This window comes from Phalacrocorax carbo, chromosome 2, assembly GCF_963921805.1.
Source record: "Phalacrocorax carbo chromosome 2, bPhaCar2.1, whole genome shotgun sequence".
Classification (NCBI taxonomy): Eukaryota; Metazoa; Chordata; class Aves; order Suliformes; family Phalacrocoracidae; genus Phalacrocorax; species Phalacrocorax carbo.
The window spans coordinates 78,577,495-78,602,858 of NC_087514.1; the positions used below are offsets into that span (position 1 = coordinate 78,577,495).

A 25,364-nucleotide genomic window follows, 5' to 3' on the forward strand; every position below is an offset into this window, starting at 1 on the left:
GGTTTTATATGGCAGTTCACCAAGTATGTGTTATGTGATCAGAACTACGGCTATGTTATTTTCCCTTCGGTCATCTAAAGCAACATGTTGACCCAAATTAGGGCACACTTTTTCCCGCTGAAGTGGTTACTGTTTCCAGTTCTCAGTTCCACCCTTCTGCCAGAATTTACACTCGTACATAAAAAAGAATGCACAGGGGACAGTTCTTCTGGGCTTCAGAGCGTAATGAGTTTCAGTTTAGGCTCAAATGGCAGCTTGTAGACTGAAGGGACCCTGGAGCACATACATGACGCCAGTTAGCCAGTCTGGGTAAAACTGCCACCAAAGACAAAACTGCAAATAGTACGTACCCAGAACCTAGGGTGGCCCCCGCAGAGACAGCTGTGCAAGTCCACTACCCTGTGGCAGCGGTTCTTCTACAAAGTGAATCTTTTTAAAACGCTCTCATTTTCTGTAAGTCATTGCTATTTAGTGAGCAGCACTCTACATCTCTTAAGTATGAGCAATATGCCAATACTGCCCGTGCAACTACTGCAAATTTTACTTTGATGAAACACTTGGGAAATCACACAAAAAGCTACTAGTAAATTGGACAATTTCTTTTTATACTGTCAAGAAAAGCCCCAATTGGTAGGTAGCCTGGCACACACTGTACATTCAGCACCAGCCAGTATAGTCACATCTGTCCATTTGCAGCTGTTAGAACTCAGCACTGACTGTCTGTCACTTACACCTGTTAACTTATAATAAATATTTACACAAAGCTTAGAAAATATGTTGCTCTTTATTACTCTTTACATGCCAATTGTTCCAAATATTGGAAGGTCTCACATTCAGAAGCTCAAGTTATCTTAAGTAGAGTTATTTAGAAAACAGTATTGTTCTTCCATGCATAATATTTACACTTTATAGTACAGGAGGTCAGCCTGTGATTTGGTATTATTCTCCAGTGTCAGCAGCCGAGTCCATATGTATGAGGAAAGATTTTTTTGTGTAGATATTCTGCCACTTTTCTGCAATTTTGTAGGCTCTCTATTTCATAAAATGGAATCTGGAAACAAAACAAAAATGATTGTCAGAAATACCTTTTAATAAACAACTGGGTAAGACTGATGTTCATTAACAGATGTCAAATTACACAAAGAATTTTAGAACATGATAATTAAACTTTTAATCCTATTATTGGGCTGTAAATCACTTGAGTAGAGATTACTGTAGAATAAAGAGTGATATCCAGCACAGTTTGAACAAAGTTAAATATAATGGAGTTAGGCTTATGTGATAAGTGATTATAAATGGATAAGACAATCTCGAAAATCTAAAAGTAATTGTTTTGGTCCAAAGTATGTCTAAAGATAACAATACCCCTACTAATTCCACCGGCAAAATAAAGGACATACTCTGTTGTGAAAATATTATTTACAATAGAAAACCGTTCCTTTTTTTTGTTTTAACTCCCCTTTCTAAACTCCAAATTTAGACCTTTTAAGAATTGTTTTCAAAATCCCAATTCTATTGAACTCTTAGACATCGTTTTCCTTTAAGTCAAGATTTGAACCTTAATCACTGCAGACAACTAATTTTTCAAGGAGCCACTATTTGGCAGAAAACAGGCAGAACACACCAATTGATCCAAGGAAGAAAAAGGAATTCCTGCAACGTCCTCAAAAAGGCAAAAGCTAGGCAGAGAGGATATAATATAGAAAGGACAGGACTACATCTGCCTTGGGAAGTAATTGCAACTACAGTTTTAAGCATTATAAAATAATCATTTTTCACTTGTTTTGTTAGCCAGAGCACAAGCAAAGGACTGTGTTTGGACTTTACCTGTACAACTTCATAACCAAGTAACTGAAGATGTCTCTGTTTAATAGCTTCTTCTCCCAGCAGATTGCGGCTATTAATGCAAAATCTGTTTGGGCCATCAACACAGAGGGCAATTCTAAAATCAAGCACAAGTGTAGTTATTTTTATCACCACAACTGCTGCAGTTCCTAAGAAGCATGAGACAATACCTCCCCTATGACTCTCTAATACATCCTAGAATTTGATGATGTAGGATGGGAGTTACCTAGTTCAGGACAATTTAAATCAGTCAATTTAAGGGTGGGAAGGGGAAAGCCTGAAGCTTAGTGAAACTGATCTGAAAAGCTTATTTATATGCTCCAAACAAAAATTACCATACAACTTAATAACAGTTTGATATTTTTAATGCTACTACTGGTAAGCCATTTTGAATTCTTCTAGAAGAAAAAACATACAAAATATTCATCTCAGCTTGAAAACATTTTCAGCAGCTAAATTAATTCAACTCATTAGTGCACCTGTTAAACCTGTTCAAGTAAGTTTAAATAACTCTGTTTAAGTTAAACTTGTAAGTACGGTTGGCAGCATCATGGATTATAACTACATTTTTTCTCCTTGGTGATAAAAATCACATCAACTTAAACCAAAATTTGTATATCCACTGTAAAAAAGTTGCTTTAATTTTCAGTGTGTTAAGTATATTGTGACCTTATTTACACATGAAAGCTGTAATTTAAAAAAAAAAACAAAACACAAAGCTCGTTCTTAAACATTTATGCATGGGATTTTTGAAAGAACCTATATTAGTCTCTGAGTCCTGTGAAGGTTAAGCTGGAGAATACATAACCTTTTCAAAGGCTTTTGCTTTATCCACAGAAGTGCAGTTGCAAGTACCACACAGGCAGGTTGCTTAACTTCGTACCCAAGGTTTCTCAAAATAATCCTTGTTTAGCAGATTTTTTTTTTTTACACACCTCTGCATTTTTTTCAATAAAAACAGCATCTGTAGCAAATATCCTCATTACACAGGATTCCTTACAGAGTAAATTTTTGAACTCAAACTGACTTAAACTGTGTTAAATCTATGCAGACATGCTCAATTAGAATTAATTTGGGTTTAATTTGAAAATTAATTACAGAAGGTCAAAATACATTACACCAAATAGGATCACTTTGATCCTGTCACTGGGACAAAAGACTAATTGTCTGGCCCTGTATAGTCAGGAGGCAAAATAATGATGAAAAAGTGCAGATCGTTAATTTTGCCAACTTTGTCTTTTTGCCAGGGGTTTCAGCGTGAAGCCTTAGTTTTGCTGAGGTCAATGGCAAAACTCTGATGAGCTTAAATTTTGCTGGATGCTCTTTGTCAGTGTTAACATTTTACCAGTGGTTTCTTCTATTCTCTTACCGTCTGTGTACCTCTTCACACTGGGCAGCAGGCAATACAAAACCTTCTTCATCTAATCTAATCTCAATATCTAGTATAGATGAGAAGAGAAGTGACATTAAAACTCATTTCATATAACAAACTGTTTACTGTAATTCTCATTCTCGGCCAGTTCATTGTTTTATAAAACAACTCAAATACTATCACAATACTTTTCTGAATCGCAGAGGCTTGTAAAAGATGTGTATAGTTTATTTAACACAAATGAGTGTACTTAGTAACAGATACAGCAAAGCAGTATCCCAAATCCACTAAAACCCATAATGTAGTTAAATGGCACTTTGCTGGGCTGGCCAGGGCTTCTGGAATTTTAACGGCTTTGGGGAGAGGCTTTCTCTTCCCCCCCTTTTATTTTTCTCACTAATTCCCTAATTTTATAGATTATGTCAATCTGCAAACAGAGCTTAGAACCTACACCCTGCCAACTTGCACCCCACATGGAAGCTGAAACGCAGAGTAATTCTGGAGTCATCCCTCTCTCTTGATTTTTTTTTTTATCCCTACAACATCCATGGGGTCCAAAAGACCCTTCCCCCAACACCTTTATCCTGTACTCATCCAGGGCACACATCTTTCCTCTCACTACCTCTCTCAGTTTCCTTTCCTGGCACATGAAACACTGTTTTGCTCACTCCTCTCTTCCAGTCCACAAACACCCACTGACCGTATGAAGTCAACAGTTCTTGCTAAGGGGAGAGGAGCCCAGCTGAGCAGGGCAGAGGGCTGACAACCCTCCAGCTCTCCCCTTCTCTACTCACCACCAACGCAGAGAGATCAGGCAAGTGGCATTGCCTCATTTTGCGTAACATTATACAAATTGTTTACAGGCTAAGTAAAAAGTGAGCTGATAGTAAAAACAGAGAATACAGAAGTTCGCAGCTATTTTTCAGTACAGACTGGCTGTGCAAATTCCAAGTACTGCTGCAGTTCTTTTCTCTCCCTGTTCGTTCTCACTTCAAAAATACATTTACTTAAAGTTCCTATAATGTTTCCTCATTTCAGACCTTCTACAGAGTTTTGTATTCCAGTTTACTTTTTCCATATTTGCACAATTTAGAATACACACAAAGGGAATGAAATAAATCATTTTTATTTCTGGAAAGTAACTGAGCCTGAAGTTTTGACAGAATAACTACACATGTTATTATTAATCTAAAGAAATGTTACTTACCAACTGTATAGAAATATGGTGTTGATACCTCTGATGCAAAATATGTTCTTTTTTTCAGTAAATAAAGTAATCCAGTCTTCACCATTTTCAGGAGGTGAACATCCATGGAACTGTGAGGTGTGAGAAAGGCCTTTACTTGATACTTTGGAAGGAGTTTGGGACCCTATGTAATGCAGAAAACCAAATCAAAGAAAAGAAAAAGGGAGGTAACATTTTTGCTACTTCATATTAATGTAGCAAAATGTATTCTGTACGTTTCAAAGCCATGTCTATTGTGAGGCTTACAGTCTGAGGTATGATCTGCTAGAAACTTAAAACAAAAAGCCATGACCACGATATTCTTAGCAAGCCTCCATGCTGTCACACTGAACATATTGCTCATGAAATGCACAGCTGTTTCCATTCCTTTGCAGTCAGGCCAACATCAAAGTGCCTGATCTCTTTTGTTCTCCAAGACTTCACAAGTCAAACAAAAAAGGAACAGTTGTTGGAAAAGTACTTGGAAATACTCAAAAAGCACTTTAACTTACAGGTAGTCAGTCCTGTCAAACATACAAATATATCAAGTCAAACAGGTAGAAATGCTTCATATTTTGATCAAGGGAAAAAACGCTGTTTTGTCCAAGTCCATTGTTTTTATGGGAAGGACAGTCTTCAACTAATTATCAACAGGGCCTTAACGACATTATCGCCTCTTGCTAACATCAGTTCTGGTTTCATATGTACCATACCTCATAAAATGGGCACTCCAGGGTAACAGTCAGAAAAAGCTGGGTTAGCTGAGAGGTAACAATTCTGTCCAAACCAGGCGGCTGAGCTGAAACAAAAATATTCAGGCTTTCAGGTGTAAAGTATCTTTACACAAACCGTCACGCAGAAGTTCAGGAAAAGCTATTCAGTTTAGTGTGTTACTTGGTCATTATCCCCCTTGATCACAGTTTGAATGAACAGAAAGATCAGTTGTGAAATGATGTACTTAGAAAAATGAGGAAATGATTTGCAGAAGTATCATCAACATTAAAAAAAAATATACAACTAGCAAGATCTTAGTTAAGACTGTCATACTCTTTCCCCAAAAAATGAGGATCTGAGAGGTGCAGGATGTTCTACAGGAAGGAAGACGTTTGAGTTGAGGTCTCTGAGAAATACCCCATTTCCTTCTTCCTACAGCCCTCTCTCCCCAAGTTATAACCCCAGGATCTCATTGTTTCATTCAGATTTTGCTTTTCTTAATCTGGAAGTAGCAGATAATACTGAATAATTTCTGGAGATCTGTTTACAGGTGTATTCTTGAAGAATATTTCATGTTACATGCAAAGAATTATTACAGAATGGCAAAATCCTGATGTAGTGTAAGATGCTAATCATGCAGGTTATTTTCTGAAGTTCCTGTTCTGACCACTCTAGTGGAATAGCTTTATATTGACTTAAAAGAACATACTCAAAGTAACTGGTACTATGCTGTTTCACATTTTCCAAGTATCAGCTTCAGAACTTTAAAAGACATAAGAATAGGTTTGTGTCCAAAAATGCTGGATTATGTAATAGTTAGAGCCAAGGACAGGCTATCACATGGGCGATGTTCAGAAACTTACTAGACTGGGGCAGGAAAAAACCCAAAACAGTTAGGTGAAGGCAGCCCTTGCAGAGAAGACAGTCTAGAAGCAGCAGGTGAGCAGACTCTGAGATCTCCTAACCAAGATGCCATAAACCATGGGGTAGACACTTAAATTTCACAGTGTTTTCCTCAGTATGGTAAGACATAGGGCCAAGGATGGGACTGTAGTGCGTGCTCAGAGGTGGAAAGGAAAGGAGCTCAGGGCTCAGAACAAAGATGGGCATACAGGAAGCCCCTACCAGGAGGGTGTAGTCAGCAGGCAGGATGCCAGCGGGAAGAAGCATCACATAATTTTAACCTAGAATCTGTTGCAGTTAATTTAAAAACCAGGACGAAGCACCAATCTTTATGCCTTATTAAAACATATGTGAGCCTTAGAATTCAATTTACATTTTTATCTAGATAATTAAAAAAACCCCAACATATCAGCCTATCCTTAACTGCTCACATTTATGATGCTGTTACATTTTACTGGTTCAGATCTCACTTCTATTTTAATTATGCCAACAATTATGCACTGAAAATTAGTTTTTCCAGCTTTATCCATTCACCCTTTTCAGCTTTCACAAGCTGATCATAATTTAATATGACAGAGAAATACAACCAAGTCAGAAGCAAGAATATAATACAATAATCCTTATCCTGAAAGAAGAGTAGAGGCGACAACAGAAGTCCATACCTGGTTCTGCCTTACCCCCACCTGAAAAGCTGGACATGACGCAGCCTGATGGATGGTGAGGAATAAAGCACTAGAATCCCTTATGTGCAATAGACCTTACTCAAATCAGACGGCAAAACAGTATTTGAAAAACACATTTTGTACTGCCTGAGGCTTACAAATTCTGTGTACATAATTGTAACACATTCTTATCAACAACAGTAATTTATTTTTGTCCCAATGCTACACTTCACCTCACTTCTTTCTAGAATTTGTACTAATCTTGACCAAAGTTTAAGAATTTTTAGACTATTTTAAAAAATATAACAATGAATTATTTCTGTACTAATAGGTGAGCTTGCATGTGCCACAATTATAAGTAAGCTGTGGAACAGTTATTGCAACTTCTCTTGCATATTATAATTTAGTCCCTATTTTAAAGGCTATGAAGAGGTTTTCTGACAACTGTCATCACGCACCTTGCCCTTAGAAACTCAGAGAGTGGTTTGGATGCTTAGGAAAATATCCAGAAATAAGGATTATGCAAAGTCACAAAGGACTTAACTTTAAAAACACATGCAGCAAAATCTTAAATCTAACCAGTAGCGCACAAGCAGAAGGTAATTATTTTAGCTTCACAACCAGTACTACTAGTATTTCATTTTTTGAAATACATCCTCCCCTGGGCTAGCCCCTGAGTAGAATGCCAGTCCCAACCCTAAGGAGTACGAGGTCGAAGTAAACAAACAATTCTGGGGGAAGAAAAAGACACAAAAAAGTGAATTGACTTCCCAAAGCTGCAAAGCAAATGAGGGGACTACACCCAGAATAAAAGTCAAGTCTCAGGACACACTATCCAGTGTTCCACCCTTATGCCACATCCCTCAAGTGGCAGTCATTACAATGCAACAATTTAGAGTAAAATGAACCCAGAGTCACTAAACTGTTTTACATCACTCATGCATCATGCCAAGTATCACCGTCACAAAACAAAACAAAAAATCTACTACTTTTGGTGTCAGTCTTGTTAGTTCCATAATAACTAGTCTCACTAGCCTGCCTGGTGTTACCAGTCTCATAGTAAGATAGCCTCACTCAGCGTGAGTATTCGCATTGGTCACTACATACGCAAAGAAGTTTAAACAGCCAGAGTTAAAAGTAACACACTTCATGCAGAGAATAATTTAGCATCTAAAACCTATACGAGACAAAGGACGTGGGGAAAACTAGAGGGTCAGTATTTTTTAGAAAAGCAGAAGGATTTACTGAAATAAAAATTTGAAGGGATTTCAAGTCTCCATTTAAGATTGTACAGGGCAATTTTAAAACTCCTCTAAATAATATAAACTGAAAGACACCTGCAACTCTGACAAGGAAGCAACAATCTTTGGCCTCCTGATCACTATTCTCCAGTGACCTTAGGTCATTGTTGATTTGTCAGGTGTAACTGATAACAAATGGGTTCTTGACAAGAGACACACCACATAACAGAAAGAAATGTGGAATGTGGCAAGAGAAACACTGCTCCTTACCTTGAAGCTGCTGCAGAAAATAGGGACTAAATATTCTTGGCAGAAAATTTACAGGATAACGTTGAATAAGGACACATGAGTGCAGCAGGTTCAGCAAAGTGCGAGGCTGAAAGTGATTAAATCGAGTATGCAGTATGGTTTCAAGCTTCCTAAACAAGGGAGAAGCACTTGGAGGGAGATAGTTAAGAGTCCCAAATGGTATAATATACTCAGCAATCTGGTCAGTGGTAAATCTGTCAGCATCAGAAATGAAACCTTCTGCCACTGCATCGAAGATGGGCTTAGAAAGGATCATCTTTCGGCAGCAATACTGCATGACTTTGCTGACTGTTTGAGGATGCATGGTAAAGACGGACTTGGGAACATGTGTCTCCAGTGCCTCTGTAAAAAGTTGTTCACGATGTCCAAAGTATAGGAAGGCTTCCAGTACATTTACCAGTTCATCACCTGTGAAATATGGAATATGCTTCACAGAGTGCTTGCACAGTGCTGTCACTAAGGGAACTGCCCGAGTCTGATGAAGAGCCACCAGTGAATTCAGTATTATGCTTGTGAACTTTGGGCTTAGCTGGGAAACTAGGGTTAAAGTGACACTGTTCATTCTGTTTATCAAGTCTTGGTATTGTTCCCCTTCCCTGACAGTCACCTGCAGCATCTTATAAACCATCGCCATTTCCCTAGGACTCCACTTCTCAATGTCTTTTTCTTGCATGTGGTTCACGATTTGTTCCAGCGTCGCACAGCTTGGGCCTTCCAACTCAAGCAAACTCTCCCCAAGAGCACACACATTTTTCAGAGTCAACTGCCCTCTATGAAGCCGTTCCTCACCTTCTGAAAGCAAGCTTGTCATCAGCGTACTCTGGGGATCTACACGTAGTTTTATCAAAGCCTGCAACGCGTTCAGCAGCCCAGTGTTTGACAGCTTTGAGGATTCAAATTCAAACTGGAAGCACAAGGCCCTGAAAACTTCATTCTCTAACACTCCTTCAGGGTTCTTCAGACCGTTGTCATCCACCTCAACTTCACAAATCCTCTGCAAGGCTCCTGATGCCATAGTATCAGACATGACTTCCAGAGAGCTAAGAAAGTAAAAAATCTCTTCCGATGTACAAAGGCTGTTCAACTTCTTGAAAAACAGTTGTTCATCCATCCACTCGTTATCAGCCTTCGGCCTTTTCCCAGTATCTCCACAAAGATGCACAGTTTCATTAACAGAAAGAGACTGTATCCGCAGTTGTACGTGGTTTTTTCTACAAAACGTATACTGAGATTTATCTTTGAAACACAGCATCCTCATGGCTACATAACTATAGTTTTGGGGCTTTCGCTGCCCACTTATAAAGCTCAGCCTTTTGCTTAGGGTCATCAAAATGGACCTGCTCGCTGGCGTGCTGGATGAATAGAATTGGAAACTTTTTTGGCTAATTAAAGCCATACTGGATCGAGCAGGTTCTCAACAGATACCTAGGGGAAGGAAAATGCATACGCAGTTTGGAAAACAGCATCAAATATCATTAAAATGCAGCAAAAAGACCCTTTTATCAGCTGGACACGACTGGGATGACCCCGCACCCACAACCACCAGCCCAAGGCAACGCAGAGAGAAGGAGGAACTTGCGGGAGCGGCGAGAGCTGCGTGACCGGTTGCAAGGCATCGCTGCCCCGTCTCCGTAAGGGTACTCGGGGCGGGGGGCGGCGGACGCGCTTCCCCAAGCAGGGACTCCACGACGGCGCTTCCCTTCCCGGGCCGGGGGCGCCGGCCGGCAGAGCCGCACCGCCGATACCGGCGGCCGGAGCGGGGCGAGGGGGGCTCGCAGCCGCCAAGCCGGTGGGGGGGGGGGGGGAAGACGGGCGAAGGCGACCTCTCGCAGCCGCTCGGTCCCCGCCGCCTCCCGGGCCCAACGCTCCCCTCCGCCGAGAGCGGCGGGGGGCGGGCAGGGGACGCGGTGCCTCCCTCCTGCCCCGGTGCCTACTGCTGCCTCCCCCTCCGCCCCCTTCCTCCCTTCGCTGCTGGCTGGGAACGAGCTCCGAGCCCGCGGGCAGCCTCACCTCCGCCGCCATGACGGGCAGCGCCGGGGCTGCCGGGAGCTTCCGGCGGGTGCCTCCAGCCGCCGCCTTCCCCGCCCCGGCCCGTCACGGCCCCGCCGCCTTCTCAGTGGCGCCGGAGCTCCGGCGTGGTGCGGCCGTGCGCGGGCGGGTCGCTTTGCCTCGGGAGCCGGATTTGTCCCCCCCGTACGTATCGGTCAAAAGCGCGTCCTTCAGCGGACGCGGCGGCGCTCCCCGCGGGCCGGCGGCGGGTGGGCGCGCTGCGGGGCAGCGCGGGGGCCGGCCGGGAGGCCCTTCGGCGCCGGTATGGCCTCAGCGCCCGAAAATCACCGCCCCTCCTCAGGGCCAGCCCTCCCCCCTCCCAGCGTGGGGCTCGTTGGTCCAGCCGAATTTCTCTGGACGGAAGGTCAGCCCTGGGCCGTGGTGGGTTTCGCATGCGGGTCTCATTGGAGTTTTCGTCTTTTTTTATATTTTTCTTGGTCGTAGAGTGAAAGTGATTCTGAGCAAGCCACTAACGGTTGAAAAAAAGGCATGGAAATGGCTTCATGGCTCTGAAGACACGGTCCCACCACCTGCTTTAAAGCCGCACAGAGGTGTGTAAAGCCACTAGAGAAGTTTCTTGCGTTTTTATCCTGTCCGTGACCACGTGGTTTGACATTTTTGCCGTAAAGTAGCTAGCCTGGCCTTATAGTGCAGCTATGCAATTGCTAGGGCCAGCGCATCTGCTCCAGTGAAGCTAGGCGGCTCGTTTGCACCTACAGCACAGTGACTTACGGAGCTCACGGACGCCCTGTTTATATTTTGTGGACTCTTAGTTTTTTGACTTTGCTGAGTACTGGATCAGGTGAGCTATAATTTGCAGTTTCATCCTTAGTTTCATGTTAAGCCCTGGTTTGAGCCACCAAATCCTGAGTTGTTTTCCCAGCTTAAACGTTGTTTTGTTTTCTGATGTGCAACTGCCAACACATCAACTCGTTGAAGGCTGCTGGTGTGGTAATACTATTAAAGTTAAAGGGATACTCTAGAAAGCTTGAAGGTCAAGAATAACCATTTTTTCCCTCTCTTTATTTCAGTGGAATTCATATCGCACAAGTGGAAGCGATATGGCGTCTTTGAAGAGTCTATAGCACAGCAAAGCAAGAGTACTGTGGGCAGTATGTTCATCTGAGTGCAGGTGCGTTTCTGGTTTATGACTGTGTTCATCTGCAGGTAGGCATAACTAATTTTCCTTTCTTTTAGTAGGCATCAGTTGATTGTTTGTGCATGAAGCTCTTCTGGTTGCTGACAGAGAGAAGATGCTCTCACAGGGAGAAACTCCTCAACTTGTGTAGTTTTGATCGAATCAGGATCAAAGGAGTTTATTGATCTATTAAGGACATAATTACCTGCAGGCAGTTAATTTAACTACTGTTTAACCAGTTAATTAAACTGTACATTCAAGATCAACGGCAACAGCACAACAGATACGATACTAGGCACTTACAAATTGTTAAAAAATGCTTACAAATATTTAAACAGCCTTCTATATCTAATTCCAAGGAATTGTCTAATTGTGGCCTCCCCCCTTCCCACAAGCACGCATTTGCCCTGCTACGTGCATGCACAGTCCCCTCTCTCAGGAGGGAAGCATCTCAAGCACCATCCCCTCTTCTGGCCATGTGGGTTCTCGTTTGCACAGGCCTTCAGTGGGAGGTGTGGCTCCTCTAACTTTTGTGTCTCTTGTGCAATCTACTAGTTCACACACCAGTGAGAAAGCTCCCCGCAAGTTCACATACAGGCACCTAAGATGTGGGTAGCTATTTTTTGCGCCCATTATTCTTATTGTACTCTCTGGAGTGGAAGCAGATGACAGTGTCTTACGGGGAGGCTGCTCTGCCTGGCCTAGGCAGGGGTCACAGGACGTCTGGCTGTGTCAGACTACATCATGACTGCTGTTCTTCCTGTTGCCCTCTCCTCTCCCCCTACTATTGCAAATTTTCGTGCTTCTCTTATACATCTTCCCAGGCTGACTCTTTTGTTTGAAGTCTGTTGGTAATCCCCTGGCTATAATGCTGGCAGCTCACCCCTCAGCTTTTTGTGCATAGAGGCTTCTGTGCTATGGTGTGGTCCCAGTGGAAACCTGATTGTCTTCCTCCCTTTCTGTAATTCATGTATAGTATAGGCACTGTACTCTTAAGAAGCTATTGCTGAGTTTTACCACTTTTGATATACAAGTATGCTTTAAAAAATAATTCTAATAGAAGAAACCTCCCACAATACTCAAGGGAGAAATATCAAGCCATTGAAATAGAATGCAGTATTCTTCTTATGCGGTTGAGCTATGTTTGTTTTTCCTTGAGAGAAACAGGAAAAGATATGCCTCAAATTACTTAGCCACAGGTTTCCATAAATCAGTGTGTGGCTAGGGCACTGAATGCTTTGTGTAGTTGAGTCTATGTGGAAGCAAGAGGTGAAATAACAGCAAAGTGAGCCCAGGCACCTGAAAAAAACCTTAGGTTGGGACCTGAAAATTACTCAGCTGTAATTCTAGGTATTTGAGTTCTAGTGTAGCTCCATAGCAGCTACAAAATATTGACAGAAGATTAATTTGTAGTATACGCACCAGAGACATTCTGCTTGTCTCTGTATTCGCTGCTTCTTGAAGTTGTCCTTGCATCTGTTGTGTTCTGTCGGTGTCAAAATCATGAAAGAAAACTTCTTGCGTTCAAACTTTCATGGGACAGGTGAATAGGATATGCATCTAGTCATCCTACTGCTTGCACACTACAGCAGATTTCTCGAAGATGGTTGCTTATTTGTAGGAGAAAAAACCCTAACCAGTCAATTCTGTAGTTGCGGTTGTGTAAGAGGCTCCTTTTTGAAAGATGAAATGAAAACCAATGTTCGTGTTCTAAAATATAAACAGAGTGAACAGTAAAGCATAAAGGCATTCAGGCAAAAATACTGATTTCAGAAAAGGGGAAACAGAATTTTTTTTTCCCTCAGCCATTATAGTTTAACTTCATCAGGTCTATGTTTTGTTTTGTTTTCAAATACATCTCAGGAAAGTGACCAAAGCAGCCATTGACTTAAAGTGGAAAATATAACTTACATAATTAAAAAGTAAATCTTTTGATGAAACTAGTTTCTCTATAGTAATGTTTACAAACTAGTTTCTTGATACTGGGGAGGCTGCAATATTACTGCAACATCAAGACAGTACAGCACATATGACCAATACCATGAGTCCTTTGCAACCTGGCCTATAAAGCTTGGTTGTGAGAAATGGCTTCTCTTCAGAGTAGATGCCTCATTTCCAAGTTAAACACCAATACTGCTATCCTTTAAAGTATCTACTTTTAATCTGATAAGGAAAGCAAAATCTTGCTGTTCTGCATGCCATAAATTCACTTTTTTTCTTCTTTTTCCCCTGCAGTGTCTTAAAAAACAAAAAGTGCCCTGTTTTGGGAAATGTGCTGTGATTTAAAAAGGAGATTTTTGCTCCTCTATGCTACACAAAAGGGGCAGGCAAAAGCCATAGCTGAGGAAATATGTCAGCAAGCAGGGGCCCATGGACTTGAAGCTGATATGCACTGTATAAGTGAAATGGACAAGGTGAGATACTCCATGCTGTTCTGAAAAATAGGTATTTAAGAGCTGCATTTTTCTTCATGTGCTTGAATGGTGGCTGTTAATAATCATGATGGCTGAGCACATGCACCCACCTAAAATAAACCATCTGGTTTTAAATTTTTGTTTCCTGTGAATCAGTAATTTGGACCAATGCTCACAGACACTTAATAGCCTTCTGCCAAAGGTACATCTTTCTTGTGATTTTTCTTATTAGAACAGTAAATGAATATATCTTTGGTCTCCCTTCTAACAACAGTGCAGTGACTTCTTGGAAAATATTTATGTATGCAGTAGTGAATGAAGTCTGTATTTACCGGTCAGCTCTCCTGTGGTTAGAAATGACGCTTTTTTCCCTGTGTTTTTGTGTTGCACTGAGGTCCTGTGTTCTGTTAACTGTGGGCTCCAGCATGACCCTGAACTTTTGTGGGGTCTTGAGTTACTTAGCATATGCACTCCAGTTCACACTGGGTACATTCAAGTTATATTCTAGAAAGAAATAAAAAGCTTGGCTGGAGCAAGGAAGTGGGTTTTTATTATTTGCTGTTATGCAAGGGTAAGGATCTGAAAACTGTTAGTGTCTGTCTGTAACTAAAAGCAATATGGGCTGTAATTGCTTTCACAAAGTATTTTCAACTGTATGTTCTCAAACAAAAACATTTAAAAAACCAACCAATCAAAACTTGATAGCCTGGTATTTCATATCGGTCGAACAGAAAATAACACCTAAAAGAATTTTTTTTCCATGCAGTTGAAAATGTGAGAAGTTCATAAAAATAATTTAGCTCTCTTTTAGCGAGTTGCTGGCTTGAGGATACACTACGCATTGGGTAGCTGGACATCTGCTTTTGAATGAATGTTCACTGAGTACGTAGCAAAGTGTTACAAAGAGACTTTTACGCAGACAGCAAGGGATGTGAAGATTCTCCTTATTCATCCATTTAATTTCTTCTGCATTTGACAGGTTTGGAGATTATTTTCAGGAAAGTAGTAGGCAGGATATTTCTAGCCCTGTTACTGGCCTGCCACTTGAATAAGTCTATTTTGTCAAATTTCACAAGACAACTCAGAGCTGTGAGTTATTGATGAGGGAGAAAGATATACTGAATTAGGAATCTGAAAATTGGGCACTGAGGAAAAAAGTAATTCCTACAGCTTTGGAGATTTCATCACTTAAGCTTTTCTTTACCATTTACTGTAAATAAAGAGGACTTCTAGAAGCTTAAGTGTAGTTGGGGAGGGGAAGGCAGGGTGACATAATGTACTGCAGCAAGAGCTTGCTTGCATTTGGTGGGGCTTCTTGTGGAGTCCTTTGGGCATGTTATATCTGAGAGTTTATTCCTCTACATGCACGGTTCAGGCGGGTGTGTGTGCGTGTATGCTTTAGGCAAGGAAGTTTTATCCATATTTCTCAGAAGGCCTGTCTTTATGTGGCTGTTGGGTGTTTTTCAGACCTCGTCATCACTCAGAGGGATTGCTGTGAAGGTCTTTGGATGGAACAGGTGGCTAAAGAGCCAATAATCGTAATGTGGTCCTGTTGTCATACTAAAATGAATGGTCAAATACTGCTCAAGTCTCAGAAACACTGGCTGTTTCCAATTAGTGCCTCTCACCTACTCTCTTGTAGGTGAGAAAAGGTCATAAATCTTTGGTTGATTGCTGTGATTGCTTTTTATGCTTGAAAGACTGAAATGAAGTGGAAGTGAGGTAGGAACAGTAAGAGGGGGCTAAACAGAGATCATCTTGGGTGACAGTGCATGTAGTCAGCCTTGGATGAGGTATCTGAATAAGCACATTTGCCATGATGTGTATTGCTCTGGACAGGATATATCTGGGTGCCTGATCCCATCCTCTTCCTTCAGCAATCATTCACAGCTTGAACATGCTGCGCTCTGCTATTGTGGCGCTGCTGCACTCAGCTGAGTGCTATTGAAGGAAAGAGAAAGAATGGGACAAAGCTGTAACACTAAGGATATAGGAAGAAGTGGAAAGTAGAGTAAAAAACTAACTGCGTAAGGCTCTTGTTGGTCTAGTGATATATCAGACCTCCCAGTAGTTGACGCAAATTAATGCAGGACCTCTGTCGCCAAACGTTTGGCTTCCAAAAGGTCTTTTAAAATTGCATAGGAGAATGTGCAGTGGAGCAAGAATTTAGTGAACCAATGATACATCTGTTCTAATACACTACTTCTTACTTTCTAGGCTTGTATCTTTTTTTTTTTTAATGGAACACAATTTATGGTAAATTTTTATGTGATACTAGTAGACCCTTTTTACTTGATGAATTTGCTTTTGTTTGTAAATGCAGTAGTCACCTGTGGCAATGCACTGCAGAGTCTATTGTATTTGTACTTTTCAAATCAGCTGTGGAAGTTTTGAAAATCTGGCATACTGCAACCCAGTTGGGTTGCATCTGACCACTGTCAAATGGGATTAGGCATTGTTCCAGATGATAGTTTAAGTTGCTCCATGCAACTGCTTTTAGGTTCTTCAGGAAGGTTTTGGAAAAATGACAACAGCAAAACCCCTTGATACTCTATTTCTTTGTATTCCCAACCTGTTTGGTTTGTAGATGTAAGGGGTAACTTTTTACATGGCTTGAGGCAGGGATAAGGTTTGAGTGATTTATTGAGTGAAGTGTTTGGAACATAACTCCTCATACTCTGAAGTTTTGAATTGCAGTCCTGAAACTGCTTGAAATGAAACGTAGCATCTCTTCCCATTTTTATATATATTTTCTCATAACCCTACTATTTTATTAAACTTGGAATGCTGGGAGAGAGTTTAAACTGAAGCCTACAGGGAGCAGTAGAAGGACCTTGGGTTGCTTATTATGCCAAAAAGGAGGCTAAGGAGTGACCTAATAGCAGCCCACTTGAGCCAAACACTTCTTGGCAGCAGAAGACTGCAACAGGAGGCAAAATCCACTGAGTGCAGCCTGATAAACTCAGATTTGACACTAGTGGGGAAGTTGTTCTTGTTGGACGAGGCTGCCCAGAAACGCAGAATCTTTATCCTTGAAAGCTTTCAAAATTCAGCCAGTCATAGCTGACCTAATGCAGCGTTGGCAGGTAGTCTCGCATGGAGCATGGGCTGGGACTAGGTGACCTCCAGAGGTCACTCCCAAACAAGGTGTCTGATTCTGTGGAGTCCTGTTTCAGGTAGGTCGCTAGCTGTCTGTGTGATTCAAAACCTGTAGCCTGGAGGTGCTGTGAGAGTGTGTTGTGTGGGTGACCTGGCATTCAGCACATGAGCACAGTGCTGCAGCCCATTATCAATGGAAAGCTGGAATAGTCAAAGAAAAAGAATGCTTTTTACTTCAGGAGCAATAAATTGTCACACAAGACCTGACTTTATGGAACTGACGTACAATCCCTAATATAGGCAGTTCTTGTTGACCTGGTATAATGGGAGTATCACCCATAAAACCATTGGAAATGTGAAAGACCGGTGTTAGCAAAGGGGAGAGAAATGAATTGGGGGCAGGGTGAAGGGGCCAAAATGAATCAGACTGTAGAGCGTGGTGACTGGTTATCTCTGTTCAGAGCTATCTTAGGTCCCCCAGAGCACAGGGGTTTTTTTTGTGGCCAAGACAGATGTAACACGGAAGTTATCAGACAGAAACGAATGATCCCTGATGGAACTTAGAAATTATTCCCACAGTTTGTATGGCCACACTCCAGTTATCTGTGAGAAATTACTGGGATTATGGCTAACTGTGTGATTGTGATCGTACATACAAAAATACTTTATCCACTTGACAAAGGAAATACTGTAAGAGTTGTGCATTTAAGCTGAGCGCAGTTGCGAAGTATTCTTCGCGTGTGTACTAATCTGCTCAAAATGCTGCCCTTCAGCATTTGTGTATGGGATTATAGGATAATTCAGGTTGGAAGGAACTTCATGAGGTCATCTTGCAGCAGGGTCAGCTGAGATCAGAGCAGGTTCCTTGGGGCTTTACACAGTGTGGTCTTGAAAACTCCAGCCAAGGTTATAAGTTGCATCCCCAAAATGACTTATAACTACTTGAAAGACTTTCTGTGGTTTAATACAGGTAAAATGAGATTAAACATTTTTTCTGTGTACCTTTGGGGAAAAAGGAGGGTGGAAGGTAATAGCTAAGGCCACAAATACGTATCACATAGCACCTTGTAACTTACTTGTTCTGTTGCTTACAGTATAACCTGGAAACGGAAAAGGATCCTGTAGTTATTGTTATTTCCACTACTGGTACGGGAGACCCACCAGACACTGCCCGCAAGTTTGTAAAGAAGATTAAAGACACGAGCTTGCCACCTGATCATTTTGCACATCTCCAGTATGGATTGTTAGGTGATTTAGTAATTTCCATATTATTGCAGCACTTGTCTGTCAGTGAATAATATTTATACTTTTTACTTGTGAATAAGTTGTTTGGGGTTTATTTTAAGTGCTTATATAGCATTTGTTTTTATTACATGAGCAGATTTTCTGTGTAACGTCCTCTATGAGCAATAAAGGAAAAGTGGCACAGAAGGGATCTGAGTGTAAGCTACCAATTTAATTTTTTCATCATTTAGTTTTCTTTGCATAAACAAAACTATTTGCATAAGCTATCTAAAATTGTTGAAGTTTTAATTTCGTGTCAAGTCTCTATGGACTAGTTGAGTTTACTTGACTTTCGAGTAATTGGGCATTTTTCTATTCAGAGGGAAAGGTATTACAAAATGTTCTTTAAAAATAAGGTTTTAAGATCATCCTATCCCTTTAAATTTGCAGTAATTTTTAAAACTTTTAATGTTATATTCGTCAGTAGAAGGAATGTAACTTCAGGTTAAAGATTGATATGCAAAATACAGATTTGGCAAAATGCAACTGATATATCTTGGGGTTTATGGTAAGGTCAGTTTTTTGAGTTTTCAGATTGTGTTTAAACAAACTCCGGAAACCTCTATTTGAAGCTGGATTATTTTTGCCTGACAAGTTGATAGGTTTCTACTAAGGAAAGTATTCACTAGGAGGAAATTTCTAGTGGATATATAATGTGGAAGCCTGAAATATATGCATCCTAATCATGTAACATTTTGAGATGTTAAGCTATTACCTGGTTATGCATTACAGTTTGTGAAATGGTTAGGTTTTTCATAGCTGACTGAATGCATATATGCATAAACATAAGCATTTTATTAGTACTGACTTTTGTTGTAAAAGATACTGTTACAGTGTCTTAAGTTATAACATGTTTTGTGTTTCTAGTCTAAAAAGTTACCAGTCTTAAAATACATTCACAGTATCCATTTCAGCTTGTTCGATGAAATGTTAGCCCTAAGTCCCATTCCTGAGAGGGAGCAGAAGTCTTTTAAAAAAAAAAAAAAAGGAAAAATTAAAATAAGGCTGTTGTGAAGGAGAAAGGAATAGTCCCTTGTTAGGTGGGGATGATAAGTATCTAGTGGTTTGAAATTGTACACAAGGGGTCAGGCTGTGAAAAAAAACATAATCGTTAAGATAGTGAAACAGTGGTGTGGATTACTTACAGAATTTGTGAAGACTACGTAACCAGTGGTCTTTGGGTTTGTTAGAGAAGTAGTTGTTAAGGATGAGGTATGTGTAGTTGATCGCTTTGAGGGTGGGTCAGTCGTTTAGTTGATCTCTTAAAATCTCAGGTCCTCCGTGAGCATACCTCCTGAGTCCACGGATAATAAAGTTTAACTGATAACAAAGAGCATCTGCTTCTAACGGAACATCTTCAGGACTGTTAGAGGGCGGAAGAACCCAGTGCGGTGAAAATGAGATCTACAAAGGAATCTCTGATCCAACATTCTCCTCCCCAGAAATCAGATTCCTTTGTGCACATTTTCCTACGTTTCTTATTTCATATTGTTCAAAATCATTCCTGTGTTTGATTCACACCCACACACACCCCCTCCCCAGGGTTCCAGTATTTTTTAATTACTTTTAATACTCTCTCCCTTATGTTGTTGATAAATATTAACCATTTAAACCTGAAGGTGAGATAACTTCTTTTGGTAATTCACATACAGTTTCAGTTTCACTCTTTTTCTAATTATTTCAGGTCCTTACATTTTTCCTGTAAGAGTGGTTTTGGAATTTTTTTAAAAGCCTCAAACTAAAACAACATTCTTCTGAAATGTGAAGTATTGAAAACAAAGTGTTTTCAGAGAAATTCCGTCTCTTACATTTGTGAAGGAGGAACCACTTTTTCAGCTCTACTTTGGGAAAAACAATTCTTTTTTGAAGGTCATAAAGTGTTGTGGTAATGTGCACTTTGCTATATTAGCTTCTTTTGTCTGCCTGCAAGAAAATCCTGTGTTTTCTTTGCAGACCTTTGTCTGTGTAGCCTGGATGACTGGCTGATTGACATGATTCCTCTTTCCTTGAATTTGCTAGGTCTGGGAGACTCAGAGTACGCATTCTTTTGTAATGGTGGAAAGACAGTAGACAGACGACTTCAAGAACTTGGTGCCCAGCACTTCTACGACACAGGATTAGCAGATGATTGTGTAGGGTAAGAGCTGAATGAGTTTGGATTTTATTTCTTCAAGATGCAATAATTACATGTGAATTTGGTTAAATTTGTGAGTTTGGGTTTTTTGTTGTTTGGGTTTTTTTAATCACTGTAGAGGAATTATGTAAGAAGGTTTTTTTGATTTGCCATAGAGGATTTGTGTAAGACAACAACTGTTTTGTTGCTCTTTCTGGCCGATAGGCTGCAGTCTTGGCTTATTTATTTTGAACTGCAGATTATATTGGTTCTGTGTGTGATGATATGAGACAACTGAACACAAACATTGCCATAACCGTAAAATAATAACAATGGAACATTAATGTAAGATATTGATGTTGCTGTTGCACAGTCAAAAGTTGCATATTTTGCTAACATCCCTTCAACATCATCTCATAAAGTTCAGCGTAAGGAAATAAAAATGAGAAACTGGAAGAAGAGCGAGGCTGTTACACACTCAAGACTCCATAAATTTACATAGTGGTAGGAATTAAATGAAAATATTTTTTTAACAGAAAATTCGTCTTGGTAACAGCTGCAGATATATATATATTAAAAATGGAAAATTAATAGTGTGTTTAGCTTTTGGGTTTTTTTCATTATTTGTAAATTAACAGTCCAGTAAGTCAACCATTCCTTTCTCCTTGTTTTTTTTCCTTCCCTCCCCAGTTTGGAACTAGTGGTTGATCCTTGGATTGATGGACTTTGGCTTGCCCTTAAGGAAGCGTTTCAGTTGCAGAAAGAAAAAGAAGGCATGAGCACTGATGCTGTTTCTAGCTCCCCCTCTGCAGCCCCGCAGATCAGGCATGAACTAAACTTAAGCTCAGAAGTACAGAACTTGAAGCTAGAAGATGAAAGAGTGAAGAGTTCTGATGTTCTGACACAGAAACTGGTTGACATCCATCTTGTGGCTTCAGCTAGAGACACCGAACCTTCACTTGTTCATTCTGTCCCTCCTGTCTCTCAGTCTGCTCTTAATATTCCTGCCTTGCCCCCAGAATATATAGAGGTGCAGTTTCAGGACACCCATGGTGAGGTAAGGACTTCACTTTGAGTGATGAATATATCCAGCTCTGGTAGGAGCATGAGTGTAAAATCCTACATATGGCTCAAAAGACCAAGTGGATCCTATATGAAGGAGATAACGTCCCCAAACGCAGGAGGCTTTTGAATTGTAAGTGGAAGGTCCATCTATAAGGCTAAAATGTAGTTACCACCGTATGAGTTATGGACACGTATGTAAAAGTGTAGTTTAGCTAAATAATAATTTGATAAAGGAATGGCATTGCAGTGCCAGGAATGGAAGAATTAAAATCCTCAGTGGCTTATGTTAGGATGGTGAAAACATCTTTCTGTAGAAAGGAATACAGTACAACTTCTGTTCAAATTTTTAGTACTTGCAGAATGCCTCAAGAGAGTGTAAAGTTGTTCAAAATCTTACTGCATATTTAGTAACAGAGAAACCTGTCATTGTAAAAACAGGATCATAATTTTACTATTGGAAACAGAAGATGAGCTGCAGATTGAAAGCCAGTGTGCTTTTCATGTGAAGCCATGTTAAATAAAGACCTGCTGTACAAAGAGGAGAATCAGCATGAGCTGGTGATCATCTCCACTTGGCATGTTTAGTGATCAAAGTGAACTGAAAAGCATGACTCAGACTTTTCTGGTTGCCTGCCAGAGGCTAGATGTTTTGGTTGTCTGCGTGAGGGAGTCATGAAGGCTGGCGGCTCTTTAAGGGACAAGGAGCCAGGAGCTGAGGGTGGTAACACAGCCAGCTCTGTTCCCCAATACCCAAGCAAGGCAAACCAGGAGATGGCAGCCAGGATCAGCCAAGAGTGCAGATCATCAGACAAGTTTGTGGGAATGAGGCAGGTCTGGGGCTAAGCCAGGAAGTTGGTCTGCAGATCCAGTCTTGGCTCAACAGCATCTGTGGCCAGCCATGGGTATGGTGGTGGCTGAGCTGCTGACCAGTGCTCCTGTGATGTAGCTCAGGCAGGAACTGAAGACCCAGGGCTGAGCTGAGAGGGGACTTGTGGGCCCATGAACAGAGGTGGGGTAGAGTCCTCTGGTTGAGGCTGGTCAGGACCATGAAAGCCCATTAGTATCCTCAGGGCCCTGACACTTTCTCTGACAGTGTCAGTGGTAATTCTGAGAGAATCATTTAGTCTAGCCAATAAAATTATGTAAGAGTTATATGGGTTTAAACACTGGATAACTTTGCTTTTCTTTTAGGCCTCATATTGTGGTTGGTTTTGTTCAGATTGTTGAATTAAACAATTCACACACAGAATCACACACAGAATCCCAGGTTGGAAGGGACCTCAGGGATCATCTAGTCCAACCTTTCTAGGAAGAGCACAGTCTAGACAAGATGGCCCAGCACCCTGTCCAAACGACTCTTGAAGGTGTCCAACGTGGCCGAGTCAACCACTTCCCTGGGGAGATTATTCCAATGGGTGACTGTCCTCAGTGTGAAAAATTTCCTTCTGGTGTCCAATCAGAATCTCCCCAAGAGCAACTTGTGTCCATTCCCCCTTGTCCTCTCCATGTGACTCCATGTAAAAAGGGAGTCTCCATCTTCTTTGTAGCTACCCCTTAAGTACTGATACAAATTACTGGTACAAATTACTGAAATAAAGATTTATGATTTAGAGGTACTTTTCAATTAAACACTAATAGTTGGGTTGAAACTGGTGCTATAGTGGTTAAATGAGCCCATTTTCTTATTTTAAAGTCATAGTATTAAAGTAATTTAAAGTCATATATTCAGGCTGATCTCTGAAGTAATTGATCAGGTTCTAATATTGATACCTTAACTTTTCTGTAAATAGAAAAAAAAAGTATATTTTGCTTTTGAGCAGCAACTAGAAAAAGCTGAATCTGCTAATCTGGAATTCAGTGACAGATTAAAGATTATAGTCCAGATTTCAGGAATAAAGATGAATGATTGTCTTGAGCTTTGGAAAGAATCAAATGCAGGTTTGGGCTTTTTTCCTTTGCTGCTATTTTTGACTTGATGTAGTTGGCTAGACCTTGTCAACAGGTAGGGCCCATGTAGGGTCATGCCTGTTTTTACAAGTAAGACACAATTCATGTCCTTCTTCATCAATGACGTAGTGGGATCGAGTGCACCCTCAGCAAGTTTGCAGATGACACCAAGATGAGTGGTGCAGTTGACACGCCAGAAGGATGGGATGTCATCCAGAGAGACCTGGACAAGCTGGAGAGGTGGGCCTGTGAGAACCTCATGAGGTTCAACAAGGCCAAGTGTGAGGTCCTGCACCTGGGTCGGGGCAACCCCCGGTATTGGTACAGGCTGGGGGATCAAGAGATTGAGAGCAGCCCTGAAGAGGAGGACTTAGGGTTACTGGTGAACAAAAAGCTGTACATGAGCACTCGCAGCCCAGAAACAGTGTGCACTCGCAGCCCAGAAGGACAACCACATCCTGGGCTGCATCAAAAGAAGCGTGGCGAGCAGGTAAGGGAGGTGATTCTGCCCCTCTTCTCTGCTCTGGTGAGACCCCACCTGCAGTGCTGCATCCAGTTCAGGAGCCCCCAGCACAGTAAGGACATGGAACTGTTGAAGCAGGTCCAGAGGAGGGCCACAAAAATGATCTGAGGGCTGGAGCACCTCTCCTGTGAAGACAGGCTGAAAGAGCTGGGGTTGCTCAGCCTGGAGAAGAGAAGGCTGCAGGGAGACCTTGTTGCAGCCTTTCAGTAATTGAAGGGGGCCTATAGGAAGGGTGGGGGCAATGTCTTTAGCAAGGCCTGTTGTGATAGGACAAGGGGTAATGGTTTTAAACTAAAGGAGTGTAGATTTAGACTGGATATAAGGGAAAAAATTTTTAGTATGAGGGTGGTGATACACTGGAACAGGTTGCCCAGAGAGATGGTAGATGCCCCATATCTGGAAACATACAAGGACAAGTTGGACGGGGCTCTGAGCAGCCTGATCTAGTTGAAGATGTCTCTGCTCAATGCAGAAGGGTTTGACTAGGTGACCTTTAAAGGTCCCTTCCAACTGAAACCGTTCTATGATTCCAGTATCTTACATTGCAACAGCCATGGGTAGTTTTTTGCCAAGCACAGCTGAAGTTGGCTTGTTTTGAAATGCATCAGCTTGAGGTTTGGATATCTCTGGAAGGAGACTCCCTGCCATTTAAAGAAAGCTGGGTATTTCGTCTCTCTAGTTACTTATATGGTCCTGGCTGTTGAGTGTCAAGGTTGAATTAACAAGGTGCTGCTTATTAGTAGCAGAGCAGTAACGGTCTGCATCTTAAGCCTTTGTGGCAAATCTAAGATAATACAATTTAGCCTAAATCTTGATCTCATTATGCCTTGAACTTCACTTGGAGAGGATGTGAATGTAGGCAGTTATCACAGTCCAGCTGAGGTACAATAACTTGATATGGCCCAAGCTGTTAATCACCATGTCAAAATTTTAGGAGAATAGTAGAACTTCTAACCATTGGTCTCAAGTGATTCTCTTGGCTCCTTTTTTTTTTTTTTTTTTTTTTCTTTTTTAAATACATAAGAAATCTTCAGATTTACTGATATTCTTGTATTGGTAGAATAATTTCTTCCTATTTGTTATGGACATTTGGTGTCTCTTCATTTTTGTTTGTATTGATCTCAGATGAAGCTTGCTGACAATAGTGATGGAGAAATGAGGGCTAGGGCTGTACTCTGATCTTCAAGTGACAGACTTTGTCAGAGGTGGTCTGGAATTATACTTGGTGTGCCCATTTACAATTCTTGGGGCACATTTTCACATGTGTAGAAATGTTGTGGTGTAACATGATGCTGTGTTGTTGTCTGGAGTTTGCTGATTAGCTCTAACTATAGTTTTAAAAATTCCTCTTATTATTTGCCTGTAATAATAGCTCCATCTGCACCCCAAAAGTCTTAATCTGTAAGTCTGCAATGATGTTTTTAAATAGCTTCTGTTCTAACATCTGTTCTGTACACCTAG

The 25,364-nt window shown here is 41.1% G+C and overlaps 2 protein-coding genes across 8 annotated transcripts in view; one reads left to right on the forward strand and one right to left on the reverse strand.

The window, feature by feature from the left end:
• Positions 1–765: 765 nt before the first annotated feature.
• On the reverse strand, positions 766–9,667 carry FASTKD3 (FAST kinase domains 3). 3 transcript variants are annotated; one of them, XM_009508483.2, is made up of 6 exons: positions 8,233–9,667; positions 5,156–5,241; positions 4,425–4,587; positions 3,215–3,284; positions 1,828–1,942; positions 766–1,051 (listed from the first exon to the last, which is right to left on the reverse strand). In XM_009508483.2, exons 1-6 carry the CDS (start codon positions 9,665–9,667, stop codon positions 953–955), a joined length of 1,968 nt encoding a protein of 655 aa, XP_009506778.2. In that variant the 3' UTR covers positions 766–952. The 3 variants fall into 3 exon arrangements, 2 of the variants coding, with proteins under 2 accessions (XP_009506778.2, XP_064299428.1); XM_064443358.1 differs by lacking the exon at positions 1,828–1,942; XR_010371559.1 differs by lacking the exon at positions 766–1,051 and having other exon boundaries at positions 1,874–1,942; positions 4,425–4,534.
• A 26-nt stretch (positions 9,668–9,693) lies between these two features.
• Positions 9,694–25,364, forward strand: part of MTRR (5-methyltetrahydrofolate-homocysteine methyltransferase reductase) — a 32,138-nt gene continuing 16,467 nt past the window's right edge. Inside the window, exons 1-7 of one of the 5 annotated variants that reach the window (XM_064443353.1) lie at positions 9,694–9,908; positions 10,765–10,871; positions 11,352–11,452; positions 13,694–13,872; positions 18,066–18,219; positions 20,275–20,392; positions 21,059–21,425. In XM_064443353.1, coding sequence (XP_064299423.1) covers positions 13,729–13,872; positions 18,066–18,219; positions 20,275–20,392; positions 21,059–21,425 — 783 coding nt within the window. In that variant the 5' untranslated portion in view covers positions 9,694–9,908; positions 10,765–10,871; positions 11,352–11,452; positions 13,694–13,728. Of the gene's footprint in view, positions 9,909–10,375; positions 10,465–10,572; positions 10,685–10,764; positions 10,872–11,011; positions 11,123–11,351; positions 11,488–13,693; positions 13,873–18,065; positions 18,220–20,274; positions 20,393–21,058; positions 21,426–25,364 lie in introns of those variants that run through there. The other 4 variants (XM_064443355.1, XM_064443352.1, XM_064443354.1 and 1 more) reach the window with 4 other exon arrangements.